General features: G+C 53.5%; 1 protein-coding gene across 1 annotated transcript; it reads right to left on the reverse strand.

Annotated features, from left to right (window-relative positions):
* Positions 1 to 7,664: 7,664 nt before the first annotated feature.
* On the reverse strand, positions 7,665 to 14,833 carry LOC133360097 (uncharacterized). Its single transcript, XM_061578684.1, has 4 exons — positions 14,480 to 14,833; positions 9,642 to 9,724; positions 8,437 to 8,627; positions 7,665 to 7,672 (listed from the first exon to the last, which is right to left on the reverse strand). The coding sequence occupies exons 1-4, from the start codon at positions 14,831 to 14,833 to the stop codon at positions 7,665 to 7,667; spliced, it is 636 nt and encodes a 211-aa protein (XP_061434668.1).
* Positions 14,834 to 16,025: the final 1,192 nt, after the last annotated feature.

The following is a 16,025-nucleotide window of genomic DNA, read 5'->3' on the forward strand; positions in this document are numbered from 1 at the left end:
TTTAATTAAGTAGAACGTGTTGTCTATATTTATTTCAATTTGCGCATTTTGATGTGACGTCACATTTCTCACACATCGTCACAAATGTCTGACCCCCCCTAGGTGCGTGACGTCATTTATGGACGGCCCCTACACACCAGCGATGATTGTCTGAACCGGTCCTGGGCCTCCCCTAGGTCGACTCAGCTTTAAATTATGAAGCCACTTCGCCATGGCACTTCTGACAAATCAGCTATATAGCTCAGTGGGGCCGAACCCGGTAAAACAAAAAATAGTTTCAAATGCGTACGGTGCGGTGTATAAACATCGCCACCAGAAAGACAAAGGCGGCCGGGCGTAGTGTCGGCCACACCACCCCTCGTGTGCCGTGCCGACATTTCTAGGCGCTACTGGTGAACAGAATTTGCCCCAACAATTTGTCGAAGGCTATTCGATCAATCTGTTGCCTTTTGGTCGACTCAAACGAAGCACCTGCTCTGCTTGCATATGTTGTGCCACCAAACACTCCACCCCCTTAACTCCACATTGGAGATGAAGCGGTTGTGGAGAGAGTGGAGAGTTTTCCGTACCTGGGCAGTGTGCTTAGGGGCGTCCATAAATGACGTCACGTGATTTTTGACCCTCGTCACCCAGCGTCACAAAAAGTCAGACCCCCCTCAAATATGATGTCACAAACCTCTACCCTCCCCCAAAACCATATTTCCATTTTTAAAATAAAACATGCTTCAAATCATTTTAAACTATTATCAGTGTAGTGCGTATTTAATATGGTGCTGCACTCTATTGAAGGAAAAAACATTTATTAAAAAGGAGGCGTTGGAATTTCACTTGAAAATATTCGTCGTCCAACTAAAACTGCAGATGTTCCGAATATTATATTGAAATTATCTTATAATTATAAAATTTGAAAAGTAATTATAACTATAAAAAATTTGTAGTAGAACGAAGCAAAATGGAGAGTACAATTATAACAATCACATATTCATTCCACAGAATGAAAAGCCCTGGTAGAATCATGAAAATCAAAATGTTGAATAACTAAATGTATGATTCTCCATTCTCCCATGGAGAAGCAAAATGCTGCTTCGTGGAATAAATAAAAGGTGACCTTAGTAAATTTAAATAATCAAATAGTTAATAATGAATATGAATCAAAATTAGTGTTGTTATAACAATTCTATTTAATTAAGTAGAACGTGTTGTTTATATTTAAAGTTGCGCATTTTGATGTGACGTCACATTTCTCAACCCCCTCCCCCCGACACACATTGTCACAAATGTCTGACTTCCCCCCCAGGTGCGTGACGTCATTTATGGACGGCCCCTTACGACCAAACTCTGGTTTGACATCGGAGGTCTAACTCAGAATCACCCGAGCGGCACTACCTTTTCACCGGCTGTGTAACGCTGTATAGAAGCTACCTGACCTGCCGGTCAACACGAAGCTTGGGGTCGTCTTGGTCACAGCCATGCTCTCCTTTCTCTGTGTTTGCGAAACGTGCAGCCCATTAATAGAACATCTTCGCCAGTTATAAACATTCAGGCTGGCCTGCCTACGACCCCTCCTGTATTTAACCAGGCCGGATTGCGTGAGGAGTTCACAAATCCTTGAAAGATCTGGATAAAGTCCCATCGATGAGCTCCTCCAGCAGGCAAGGCTGCATTGGCTGGGTCATGTTGCCCAAACAGATTTTGTTCGGCCGGATAGAGGGGGATGAACGGGCGCGGCAAGGGCTACAGAAGAAATTAAATTACGTGGTATGCGAGAATATGGAGCTCAGTGTACCAGGAGTGTCAAGCTCAGCCTTTGTGGAGTAGGCTCGTGAAGGACGCTACAGGGCAGTTGGAGGCAGTCGCCCTCCATCAACAACGGAAGGCAGAGGAGTGATGCTCACAACAATGAGCGGAGTGACGGGCAGTTAAACCACAACACGTTGGCACAGTAGAGAGCACAGGTAGTGCATCTGCCAGTCATCTCAGTCAGTTAACCCATGGCACCTGGGTGCGTCCAGTGACCTCCTGCCAGCAGGTGTTCGACATTTCACTTGGCTGTAAAGTGCACATAGCCTGGCACAAGCGCCGTGGCGACGTCACCGCCACTTAGTGGCGAATGGCGGTTGTTGGTGCTGCTACTGATAGAGGAAGTGGTGGAGAAAGTGGTGGTGGTGGAGGACGTGGTGGTGGTGCTAGAGGTGGTGGAGGTGGTGGAGGAATTGGTGGTGATGGAGGCGGTGATGGAGGTGGTAGTGATGTCACCTGTGCGAGCAGCTCGCTTTTCTCCACCTTGAGCTGCTGCTCCTCCCTGCGCAGGGCTCTGCACACGCCCAACGCCTCCAGCGCCTTCGCCCTCTCCTGCGAGGGTCACACACACGGAGTGGCACACACACAGAGTGTCACAACAACCGCCACTCAGTCACCACGGCGCTTGTGCCAGGCGAAGTGTACTTTAAGGCGACGTTAAGTGTCGAATGCCCGCTGGAAGCAGGTCACGGGACAGACACAGTTCCCATGCGTTGACTGATGCACCACCTGTGCTCCCTACTGTGCCAACTTGCTGTGTTTTATTCGCCAGGCGCTCCGCTCGTTGTTGTGAGCGTCGATCCTCTGCGCTCCGTTGTTGCTGGAGGTCGACTGCCTCCAACTGCCCAGTAGCAGCGTCCTTCACGAGCCTCCTGCACAGAGGTCGATCTTGACACCGCTGGGACCAGTTATTGGCAAATCCACTCAGCACCACATCCTCCTCTCTAGCCCGTGCCGCGCCCGTTTAGCCCCCTCGATCCGGCCGAACAAAAGCTGTTTAGGCATGCGGTGGCTGGGCATGCGGGCTACATGACCCAGCCAACGCAAACTTGCCTGCCGGAGGAGCTCACCGATGGGACTGTGTTCAGATCTTTATATGATGTGTGAACTCCTCACACAATCCAGACTGGTTAAACCCAGGATGGATCCTAGGCAGGCCAGCCTGGATGTTTCTAACCGGCGAAGATGTTTCATTTGGGCGATCCATGTTTTGCAAGCATAGAGAGGGCAGGGCATAACCATGGCCGAGAAGACCCGAAGCTTCGTGCGGAGTGACAGACCAGGTAGCTTCTACACAGCGTTATGCAACCGATGAAAAGAAAATGCCGCTCGACTGATTCGGAGTGAGACCTCTGCTATCAAACCGGAGCCAGTCATGAGCACACTGCCCAGGTATGGGAAACTTTCCACTCTCTCCACAACTGCCCCATCACCGATTGGGAGTTGTGGGGGTGGAGTGTCTGATGGTACAAAATACCCAGGCAGGTGCTTAGTTTTGGTTGTGCTGATGGTAAGGCCCTACCTCTTAGTGGCACGCTCCAGTTTCAGCAGCAGTGCCTCCAAGTCCTTTTCTGAATGAGCAGCTATTACCAAATCATCGTCATACATAACGTGGTTGACCAATAGGGAGCCATCCCTTGACCGCACCTGGGCATCGATCAGCCCTCCCATTGTATCTGTACCAGATGGAAATTCCTCTGGTACAGCCATCAAAGGCTTCACGAACTACGTGGTCGAATTAAGATGTTCAATAATGTGGGAGCCAGAGGACATCCCTGTCTCACCCCACGGTGAACAGGGAATGACTCCGACTCCCGACCACGTAGTTTTACCCGGGCCCGCTCACCATCATGAAGGTCCTTAATGATCGTGAGCAGAGGGTCAAGGACTCCGAAAGCATGAAGAACAACCCAGAGCCCAGGCCTACTGATGGTATCATAGGCCTTAACCAGGTCAATAAAGCAGAGATGTAGGTCTTGTTGGAATTCCCTACATCTCTGCTGTAGCAGACGGACATAAAATATTGCATCTATACTGGACCGCCCTTTGCTGAAACCAAATTGGGGCTCTGCAAGCCTCTCCTCAGCGTGCCTAGCAAGGCAATGTTGAATAATCCTTGCCAGGACCTTTCCCGGCACACAGAGGAGTGAGATTTCCCTGTAGTTGTTACAGTCCAATCCTGCGGAACCCGTCCAGTGGTCCAGACTGTTGTTATGATTGTCATGTAGGGCAGCCTGTGCACAAACGCCACCCTCCCTCAGCATTTCGCTTGGGAGATCATCTCTGTCCGGTGCTTTTCCTGGTCTCAGACTCTGGATCGCCTTTAGTACTTCCTCAACAGATAGCACCTCAGCCAGCCACTCACAGGGGGTGACTTCTTCTTCCAATATTTGAGGCACCGCAGCCTCAGCAGGGTCATCCCCACTTTGTCCCACGATGTTTTCCATGTCGAGGGATTTCCCCTCCCCCAGGACTTCACAGACATGCTCAGCAAATCTGCAAACCTGTTCCTGGGGGTCAGAGATTGGATCACCGTTTTTTACCCTAATTATGGTAATAGGTGTGGCGCTGCAGCTTACTTTTTCGATGGAGTTAAATAGGGATTTGTGATCGCGGGCCATTGAGGGAGACTCCATCTCCTCAGCAACCCACGACCACCACCCATCCTTGCAGCGCCTTACGGCTCTCCGAACCTCTGAGCGAAGGCTGCGGTAAGCCTCCTCATTCTCTAACGTGGGATGCTGTAGACGATTAGAGTGGTCCTGTCGCTTTTTCTCAGCCAGCTTGACCACCTCCCCTGTCAGCCAGGGTCTCTGGGGAGGTCTGGACCGCGTACCCAAAGCAGCCATTGCAGCTGCCTGAGTCACAGTCCTAAACCTCACCCATTTACCCTCAACATCTAGAGGAGTGGGGGACGATGCCAACCTCAGCCGCAAGCGATGATGAAATTCTAGCGTTCAACTTTCATCAGCTAGCTGAGATTAGGCCACGTTAGATTTGAATGGGGTCCTGGGTGTACACCCACCACCGGAGTGGAAGAATGGCAGGCGCATCTTACAGATGATAAGTCGATGATCAGAGGGCAGATCAGCTCCAAGGTTGGTCCTGGTGTCAAGGACATGGGCCCGTATTCGCTGTTCCGTCACTATGTAGTCAAGCAGATGTTCTTCCTTGGACCCGGCATGCATCCATGATGTTGTGTAGATGCGCCGATGCCGGAAGAGCGTGTTGATAATTACCAGCCCATAGGCTGCAGACAAATCTAGCAGCCTCCTACCGTTGTTATTGAGTTGAACTGGCCCATGCCTTCCAATCACACCAGACCAGGTGCCAGCATAATGACCAACTCGGGCATTGAAGTCACCCAACAAGATGACTCTATCCCGAGGAGCCACTTTAGCCAGTACCTGTGACAGGAGGTCATAGAAGGCATCTGACTCATCGGCCTTGCCTTCAACCCTCCATTGATGCTCGTCTTCGGTGGGGGCATAAGTAACCACGACCACCACTCCTCGCCTCTGGTTGATGGGAAGGCGAGCCCAAAGTAGCCTGGGGCTTACAGCTTCCCACACCTCACCGCCACGCTCCCACGCCCCCTTCATTCTTTTGTTCAGAAGAAGAGCCACACCCTGTTGTTTGATAGTCTCCTGCCCCGAGTAGAGGACTGTCCACCCCTCATGGTGGCAGGAGCCAGAGCCGGTACACCAGACCTCCTGAATACCACAGAGATCCAGGCGGTACTGGTCCAGCTCCCGACAGAGGATTAGCAGCCTCTCCTCCGCAGTGAGCGTTCGAACATTCCACGTGGCCACATGTAGTGGTTTTTTGTTGTTTCTGGAGGAGCCCCGAGGGTAAGGATTCAGTCACCTGGCTCCGCCAATTGGGGTTTGGCCAGGAGACGTCATAGACACCTGTCCCCCCGAAGCCTCCGGCACAAGCTAATTAATTACATTTTTGTGTGAGTGACACACACGAGTATCACCTGTGCGGGTGAGTGACACGTGGAGTGACACACACGAATATCACCTGTGCGGGTGAGTGACACGTGAGTGACACACACGAATATCACCTGTGCGGGTGAGTGACACGTGAGTGACACACACGGGTATCACCTGTGCGGGTGAGTGACACGTGGAGTGACACACACGAATATCACCTGTGCGGGTGAGTGACACGTGAGTGACACACACGGGTATCACCTGTGCGGGTGAGTGACACGTGGAGTGACACACATGGGTATCACCTGTGTGGGTGAGTGACACGTGGAGTGACACACATGGGTATCACCTGTGCGGGTGAGTGACACGTGGAGTGGCACACACGAATATCACCTGTGCGGGTGAGTGACACGTGAGTGACACACACGGGTATCACCTGTGCGGGTGAGTGACACATAGAGTGACACACACGAGTATCACATGTGCGGGTGAGTGACACGTGGAGTGACACACACGAGTATCACCTGTGCGGGTGAGTGACACGTGGAGTGACACACACGGGTATCACCTGTGTGGGTGAGTGACACGTGGAGTGACACACACGGGTATCACCTGTGTGGGTGAGTGACACGTGGAGTGACACACACGGGTATCACCTGTGCGGGTGAGTGACACGTGGAGTGACACACACGGGTATCACCTGTGTGGGTGAGTGACACGTGGAGTGACACAGACGAGTATCACCTGTGCGGGTGAGTGACACGTGGAGTGACACACACGGGTGTCACCTGTGCGGGTGAGTGACACGTGGAGTGACACACACGGGTGTCACCTGTGTGGGTGAGTGACACGTGGAGTGACACACACGAGTATCACCTGTGTGGGTGAGTGACACGTGGAGTGACACAGACGAGTATCACCTGTGCGGGTGAGTGACACGTAGAGTGACACAGACGAGTATCACCTGTGCGGGTGAGTGACACGTGGAGTGACACACACGGGTGTCACCTGTGCGGGTGAGTGACACGTAGAGTGACACATACGAGTATCACCTGTGTGGGTGAGTGACACGTGGAGTGACACACACAGGCATCACCTGTGCGGGTGAGTGACACGTGGAGTGACACACACGGGTATCACCTGTGTGGGTGAGTGACACGTGGAGTGACACAGACGAGTATCACCTGTGTGGGTGAGTGACACGTGGAGTGACACACGGGTATCACCTGTGTGGGTGAGTGACACGTGGAGTGACACACACGTGTATCACCTGTGTGGGTGAGTGACACGTGGAGTGACACACACGAGTATCACCTGTGTGGGTGAGTGACACGTGGAGTGACACACACGGGTATCACCTGTGTGGGTGAGTGACACGTGGAGTGACACACACGAGCATCACCTGTGCGGGTGAGTGACACGTGGAGTGACACACACGAGCATCACCTGTGCGGGTGAGTGACACGTGGAGTGACACACACGGGTATCACCTGTGTGGGTGAGTGACACGTGGAGTGACACACACGGGTATCACCTGTGTGGGTGAGTGACACGTGGAGTGACACACACGGGTATCACCTGTGTGGGTGAGTGACACGTGGAGTGACACACACGGGTATCACCTGTGTGGGTGAGTGACACGTGGAGTGACACACACGGGTATCACCTGTGTGGGTGAGTGACACGTGGAGTGACACACACGGGCATCACCTGTGCGGGTGAGTGACACGGGGGCTGCATGGAGGCGCGTGGTGCTGTCCCCTTGCAGGCAGAGCGCAGCTGCTGCAGGGCGCATGCACACGGACCCCCCACGACCCCCAGGCCCCCCACGACCCCCGGGCCCCCCACGATCCCAGAGCCCCCCACGACCCCACGAGTCTCCTCCGCGTGATGAGAAATATCCTATGGGTCGGGGGGAGACGGGGGTCACAGGGCTCTCGGAAATAACACAATCAGAGACGGTTATGATGGAGATGATGATTCCTGAGATAATGATGGTAGAAATTCTCATGATGATGATGATGGAGATGATGCAGATTTAGATTATGCTGATTATGCTTGAGATTATGATGGAGATGATGATGGAGATAATGTAGATGATGTAGATTGAGGTGATGCTGATTATGCATGAGATGATGATGGAAATTATCATGGAGATGATGGTGATGATTCTTGAGATAATGTTGATGGAGATGATAATGATGATGATGATGATTGAGATGATGATGGTCGAGATGATGATGGTAATGATGACAGAGAATGATGATTGAGACGGTGAGGGTTAAGATGGAGATGATGATGATGGAGATGATGATGGTGATTATTAAGATGAAGGAGAATGACGATGGAAATGATGGAGACGATTATGATGAGTAAGATGACGATCATTGAGATGACGAGTATAGGATGCAGGAATGAATTCACACTGGTCAGGAACAACGCTCCCCTGTGTGTCGCTCCCATGTGTGTGTCACTCCCCTGTGTGTGTCACTCCCTGTGTGTGTCACTCCCTGTGTCTATACTGGTGAATGAATACTCACGTGCTGGTGATTGTGAGTACGTGTGTGATTGTGAGTACGTGTGTGAGCACTGGTGAGTACGTGTGTGAATGTTAGTACGTGTGTGAGTACTTTGTCTGAGTGTAAGTACTCGAGTATTTGTGCGAGCCCTACTTGCTGGAGATAGACGGATGCCCGACACTCAGCGTGGTTCTCGGCGTGGCACTGAACGTGGCACTGAACGCGGCTCAGCTCGTGGCTCAGCGCGTGGCTCAGCGCGTGGAGTCGCGGCTCGAGCGCCAGGATGTGAGCGAGACTCGAATCTCGACGCTGGCGCGACTCGGCGCAGCGCGCCTCGGCGAGGAGACGCAGCCCAGATTCACGGTGACACCTGGCGAGAGTGAGCGTGTGGGTGAGCGAGACAGTAGGTGGGGTGTGGTGGTGAGTGGGTGAGAGAGTCAGTGGGTGAGTGAGTGAGTGGGTGAGTGGGGGAGTGGGTTAGTTGGTGAGTGAGTGAGTGGGCGAGTGAGTGATTGAGTTAGGGAGTCAGAATGTGAGTTAGTGGCTGAGTGGTTTGGTGAGTGAGTGGGTGAGTGGTTGAGTAAGTTGGTGAGTGGGTTGGTGAGTGGGTTGGTGAGTCGGGTTGGTGAGTGGTTTGGTGAGTGGGTGAGTGAGTTGGTGAGTGAGTTGGTGAGCGAGTGGTTGAATGGGTGAGTGAGTTGGTGAGTGGGTTGGTGAGTGAGTGAGTGGGCGAGTGAATCGGTGAGTGGGTTGGTGAGTGGGTTGGTGAGTGGGTTGGTGAGTGGGTTGGTGAGTGGGTTGGTGAGTGGGTTGGTGAGTGGGTTGGTGAGTGGGTTGGTGAGTGGGTGAGTGAGTGGGTGAGTGAGTTGGTGAGTGAGTTGGTGAGTGAGTGGGTGAGTGGGTGAGTGAGTTGGTGAGTGAGTGGATGAGTGAGTGGGTGAGTGGGTTGGTGAGTGGGTTGGCGAGTTTGTGAGTGGGTGAGTGAGTTATTGAGTTGGTGAGTGGGTTGGTGAGTGGGTGAGTGAGTCGGTGAGTGGGTTGGTGAGTGAGTGGGTGAGTGAGTTGGTGAGTGGGTTGGTGAGTGGGTGAGTGGGTTGGTGAGTGGGTGAGTGAGTGGGTTGGTGAGTGGGTGAGTGAGTGGGTGAGTGAATGAGTGGGTGAGTGAGTGGGTGAGTGAATGAGTGGGTGAGTGAGTGGGTGAGTGAGTGAGTTGGTGAGTGAGTGGGTGAGTGAGTGGGTGAGTGAGTGGGTGCGTGAGTGAGTGGGTGAGTGAATGAGTGGGTGAGTGAGTGGGTGAATGAGTGGGTGAGTGAGTGGGTGAGTGAGTGAGTTGGTGAGTGAGTGGGTGAGTGAGTGGGTGAGTGAGTGAGTGGGTGAATCGCACCGTCTTCTCAGTGTCTCCACCACTCGCTCCTCCTCTCTGATCTCCCCCTCGAGTCTCGCGCACTCCCAGGTCACGTGCTCCACCTCCACCACACATCAGCATCATCATCAGTTCATCATGGTGAGCCCACCATGATCATCAGCGTCATCTCAGTATCATCATCATCTATATCATCGCTAGTTTATCATCAGCAGGAGCCGCATGCGTTCACAATCATCATCAGTTGACCACCGTCGTCATCACCGTTAGTTCATCAGCAGCATCATCATGAACATATTGTCCTCATTATTATCATCAACATCAGGACACCTTCTTCATCACTAACAAAAAAACAAAGATCCCCCCGTATAGTCTTAACAGACTGTTCAGGAAAGGGCTGTTAGCGTGCACTGATGAAGGCCAGAACGCCCGGTCGCCTTTGTCTCCCTAAGCGGCGATGTTTACACACCGCACCAGGTACTACTCATTTGAGGCTGAGTCGACCTGGGGGAGGCCCAGGACCGGTTTCAGATAATCGTTACGAATTGTTGGCGTGAGCGGGGATCGAACCCGGGTGGTGGGTTTGGTAGCAGAGTGCGCGAACCGCTGCACCAAGTCACCAACAAGCAAGCACGATGTTGAACTTCTTTTGCACCGTACGTTGGCCCAGCAACTCACCGAATCACTCCTCGAGTCACTCGCTCGCTCACTGGCGGTCAGTCGCCCCTGTGTCACTCTTGTCCCGCTACTACTGAACTCCTGCCATGGGGTCGTCCATAAATGACGTCACGCAATTTTGGACGTTTTTTACCCCCCCCCCGCTTCGTCACACGGCGTCACAAAAAGTCAGAGCCCCCCTCAAATATGACGTCACAAAGCTCTGCACCTTCCCCCCCCCCCAAAAAAAAATTAAACATGCTTCAAATCGCTTTAAACTATTGTCATTGCAGTGCGTATTTAATGTGGCGCTGCACTCTGAGTGAGTACAGGTTGTGTGTTCTCTCCCCCTGTTCTACACACAGAGAGAGTGCAGGTTGTGTGTTCTCTCCCCCTGTTCTACACACAGAGTGAGTGCAGGTTGTGTGTTCTCTCCCCCTGTTCTAGACACACAGAGAGAGTGCAGGTTGTGTGTTCTCTCTCCCTGTTCTACACACACAGAGAGAGTGCAGGTTGTGTGTTCTCTCCCCCTGTTCTAGACACACGGAGTGAGTGCAGGTTGTGTGTTCTCTCCCCCTGTTCTACACACAGAGAGAGTGCAGGTTGTGTGTTCTCTCCCCCTGTTCTACACACAGAGTGAGTGCAGGTTGTGTGTTCTCTCCCCTGTGTCTAGCACACACAGAGAGAGTGCAGGATTGTGGTGTGCTCTCTCCCCTGTTCGAGCACATCACAAGGAGGAGTGCAGGTTGTGTGTTCTCGTCGCGCCCGGGTTCTAGACACACGGAGTGGAGTGCAGGTTGTGTGTTCTCGCCCCTGTTTCTACACACAGAAGTAGGTGCAGGTTGTGTGTTCTCTCTCCCTGTTCTACACACAAGAGATGAGTGCCAGGTTGTGTTGTTCTCCTCTCGCCTGTTCTACACACAGAGTGAGTTGCAGGTTGTGTTGTCTCTCTCCCCTGTTCTTACTACACACAGAGTGAGTGCAGGTTTGTGTGTTTCTCTCGCACTGTTCTACACACAGAGGAGAGTGCAGGTTGTGTGTTCTCTCTATCTCCCTGTTCTACACACAGAGAGAGTGCAGGTTGTGTGGGTTCTCTCTCCCTGTTCTACACACAGAGTGGAGGTGCAGGTTGGTGTGTTCTCTCCCTGTCTACACACAGAGTGAGTGCAGGTTGTGTGTTCTCTCTCCCTGTTCTACACACAGAGTGAGTGCAGGTTGTGTGTTCTCTCCCCTGTTCTAACACACAGAGTGAGTGCAGGTTGTGTGTTCTCTCTCCCTGTTCTACACACAGAGTGAGTGCAGGTTGTGTGTTCTCTCTTCCTGTTCTACACACAGAGTGAGTGCAGGTTGTGTGTTCTCTCTCCCTGTTCTACACACACAGAGTGAGTGCAGGTTGTGTGTTCTCTCTCCCTGTTCTACACACAGAGAGAGTGCAGGTTGTGTGTTCTCTCTCCCTGTTCTACACACAGAGAGAGTGCAGGGTTGTGTGTTCTCTCTTCCTGTTCTACACACAGAGTGAGTGCAGGTTGTGTGTTCTCTCTCCTGTTCTACACACAGAGTGAGTGCAGGTTGTGTGTTCTCTCTCCCTGTTCTACACACAGAGTGAGTGCAGGTTGTGTGTTCTCTCTCCCTGTTCTACACACAGAGTGAGTGCAGGCTGTGTGTTCTCTCTCCCTGTTCTACACACAGAGTGAGTGCAGGTTGTGTGTTCTCTCTCCCTGTTCTACACACAGAGATGAGTGCAGGTTGTGTGTTCTCTCCCCCTGTTCTACACACAGAGTGAGTGCAGGTTGTGTGTTCTCTCCCCTGTTCTACACACAGAGTGAGTGCAGGTTGTGTGTTCTCTCCCCCTGTTCTACACACAGAGTAGAGTGCAGGTTGTGTGTTCTCTCTCCCTGTTCTACACACAGAGAGAGTGCAGGTTGTGTGTTCCTCTCCCCTGTTCTACACACAGAGTGAGTGCAGGTTGTGTGTTCTCTCCCCTGTTCTACACACAGAGAGAGTGCAGGTTGTGTGTTCTCTCTCCCCTGTTCTACACACAGAGGAGAGTGCAGGTTGTGTGTTCTCTCTCCCTGTTCTACACACAGAGAGAGTGCAGGTTGTGTGTTCTCTCTCCCTGTTCTACCACACAGAGAGAGTGCAGGTTGTGTGTTCTCTCTCCCTGTTCTAACACACAGAGTGAGTGCAGGTTGTGTGTTCTCTCTCCCCTGTTCTACACACAGAGTGAGTGCAGGTTGTGTGTTCTCTCTCCCCTGTTCTACACACAGAGTGAGTGCAGGTTGTGTGTTCGCTCTCCCTGTTCTACACACAGAGAGAGTGCAGGTTGTGTGTTCTCTCCCCTGTTCTACACACAGAGTGAGTGCAGGTTGTGTGTTCTCTCCCCCTGTTCTACACACAGAGAGGAGTGCAGGTTGTGTGTTCTCTCCCCCTGTTCTACACACAGAGTGAGTGCAGGTTGTGTGTTCTCTCCCCCTGTTCTACACACAGAGTGAGTGCAGGTTGTGTGTTCTCTCTCCCCTGTTCTACACACAGAGTGAGTGCAGGTTGTGTGTTCTCTCCCCCTGTTCTACACACAGAGAGAGTGCAGGTTGTGTGTTCTCTCTCCCTGTTCTACACACAGAGAGAGTGCAGGTTGTGTGTTCTCTCTCCCTGTTCTACACACAGAGAGAGTGCAGGTTGTGTGTTCTCTCTCCCTGTTCTACACACAGAGAGAGTGCAGGTTGTGTGTTCTCTCTCCCTGTTCTACACACAGAGTGAGTGCAGGTTGTGTGTTCTCTCCCCCTGTTCTACACACAGAGTGAGTGCAGGTTGTGTGTTCTCTCCCCTGTTCTACACACAGAGTGAGTGCAGGTTGTGTGTTCTCTCCCCCTGTTCTACACACAGAGTGAGTGCAGGTTGTGTGTTCTCTCCCCCTGTTCTACACACAGAGAGAGTGCAGGTTGTGTGTTCTCTCCCCCTGTTCTACACACAGAGTGAGTGCAGGTTGTGTGTTCTCTCTCCCTGTTCTACACACAGAGAGAGTGCAGGTTGTGTGTTCTCTCTCCCTGTTCTACACACACAGAGTGAGTGCAGGTTGTGTGTTCTCTCTCCCTGTTCTACACACAGAGTGAGTGCAGGTTGTGTGTTCTCTCCCCTGTTCTACACACAGAGTGAGTGCAGGTTGTGTGTTCTCTCTCCCTGTTCTACACACAGAGAGAGTGCAGGTTGTGTGTTCTCTCCCCTGTTCTACACACAGAGTGAGTGCAGGTTGTGTGTTCTCTCCCCCTGTTCTACACACAGGAGTGAGTGCAGGTTGTGTGTTCTCTCCTCCCCTGTTCTACACACAGAGATGAGTGCAGGTTGTGTGTTCTCTCCCCCTGTTCTACACACAGGAGTGAGTGCAGGTTGTGTGTTCTCTCCCCCTGTTCTACACACAGAGTGAGTGCAGGTTGTGTGTTCTCTCCCCCTGTTCTACACACAGAGTGAGTGCAGGTTGTGTGTTCTCTCTCCCTGTTCTACACACAGAGTGAGTGCAGGTTGTGTGTTCTCTCCCCCTGTTCTACACACAGAGTGAGTGCAGGTTGTGTGTTCTCTCCCCCTGTTCTACACACAGAGTGAGTGCAGGTTGTGTGTTCTCTCCCCCTGTTCTACACACAGAGTGAGTACAGGTTGTGTGTTCTCTCCCCCTGTTCTACACACAGAGTGAGTGCAGGTTGTGTGTTCTCTCCCCCTGTTCTACACACAGAGTGAGTGCAGGTTGTGTGTTCTCTCTCCCCTGTTCTACACACAGAGTGAGTACAGGTTGTGTGTTCTCTCTCCCTGTTCTACACACAGAGTGAGTGCAGGTTGTGTGTTCTCTCCCCCTGTTCTACACACAGAGAGAGTGCAGGTTGTGTGTTCTCTCCCCCTGTTCTACACACAGAGAGAGTGCAGGTTGTGTGTTCTCTCTCCCTGTTCTACACACACAGAGTGAGTGCAGGCTGTGTGTTCTCTCTCCCTGTTCTACACACAGAGTGAGTGCAGGTTGTGCGTTCTCTCCCCCTGTTCTACACACAGAGTGAGTGCAGGCTGTGTGTTCTCTCTCCCTGTTCTACACACAGAGTGAGTTCAGGTTGTGTGTTCTCTCTCCCTGTTCTGCGTGAGTTTCCTCGGGTTCTGCAGCTCCCTCCTCCCGTAACTAAACCCACACCCACAGTGGAACTGGACCCAGAGAAGAAACCCACCTCGTCCATGAGCACCCCCAGGTCCCCATCGCCCTGCGCGTGGTCTCCGCTCCACGCGGCCGCCGGGAGGTCGCGGACTTCGCGGCTCCATCTCCACCACGGGGGCCCCGTGGTGCGGCCGGGCAGGGCTCTCCCTCGCTGCCGAGACCCCTGCTCCACGGCGGGGCTCCCACAACCCCCTCGGCTCCCACAACCCCCTCGGCTCCCGTCCCTGGCCACGTGCGCGCATCTCCCGTTCCCTTTCCTTCCGATGCCCCTGTCCACGCCCCCAAGTCCGCACCCGACCTTGACCCTAATATTGACCCCGAGCCTGACCTCGCCCTGGCCTCGTCCAATGCCCTCTCCATTTCGCATGATACCAAGCGCGGCCTTGCCCCTAACCCTGCCCAGTCCGGCTCCTCCCTCCGTGCCGCCAACTCTTTCGCTGGCCTTGCCCCGGCTGCTGTTCGTGCCCCTTTCAGTGCCCCCCGCCTTGCCCCTGGGAGATGAGACTCCTCCCGATTCGGCATCTGCTTCCCATCACCACCTCCATCACCGCCGCCATCACCACCCCCATCACCGCCCCCATCACCACCACCACCACCCCATCACCACCACCACCACCTCCATCACCACCCCCATCACCGCCCCCATCACCACCACCACCACCATCCTTGTCGTCACCACTGCCGTTGCCCTGCGAGCGGCCCGTGACCGCAGCCGGTCGAGTTGGACTCGAGTTCCGGTCGTCCGACGGTTCGGCTCCCTCCTTGGGTCCCGCACCGCGGCTCACGCGCACCCAGCCAGGGGTCTCGGGGGGGTCGTGGATGAGTTGCTCAGGGGCCTCGGGGGTCAGGGATCTCCGTCGCGGGGGTAGCAGCAGCACCGGCTCCTTGCGCTGTCGCTTCTGCTTCTGCTGCTGATGATCATGATCGTGATCAAGCTGCTGCTGCTGCTGCTGATGATCATGATCGTGATCAAGCTGCAGCTGCTGCTGCTGATGATTGTGATTGGAGCTCTTCAGGAAGATGACCGGCACCACGGAGCCCGTGTGGGGGCTCTGTGAGGGGAGACCCCCGCCGGGCAGGGAGTCACACAGCAGCAGCAGCATCGCGCCGTGAAAGGGGGAGCCCCCCTCGAGGGGTGCCGATGTCTTTAACCAACTCCCCCCCACCCCCCCCCCCCAGGGACCCACCCCCATGGGACCCAATCCCTCAATTGAAAGGTTCATGAAGTGCCTCCCCTCCACCCCCGCTAATTAAAGCGAAAACACAAACAGAGATTTGCTAATTAGGGCGAGGGGCGGGGCTGTGGGGGTGTGAGAGGTTGGGGGGAGGGGGCCGATGCAGCCAATTGGCACGGTAGGGGAGCGGTGGTGCAGCGGTTGGCGCTCGCTGCGCTACGGAACCTGGCGATTGTCTGAACCGGTCCTGGGCCTCCTCACCTAGGTCGACTCAGCCTCAAACGAGTACCCGGTGCGGTGTGTAGTAAACATCGCCACTAGGGAGACAAAGGCGGCCGGGCGTGGGGTTGGCCACCCTCCCCCTCGTGTGCTGTCAGCCTTCGT

This window comes from Lethenteron reissneri, chromosome 67 (genome assembly GCF_015708825.2).
Source record: "Lethenteron reissneri isolate LAM-NWPU_2019-01 chromosome 67, ASM1570882v1, whole genome shotgun sequence".
In the NCBI taxonomy this organism is placed as follows: Eukaryota; Metazoa; Chordata; class Hyperoartia; order Petromyzontiformes; family Petromyzontidae; genus Lethenteron; species Lethenteron reissneri.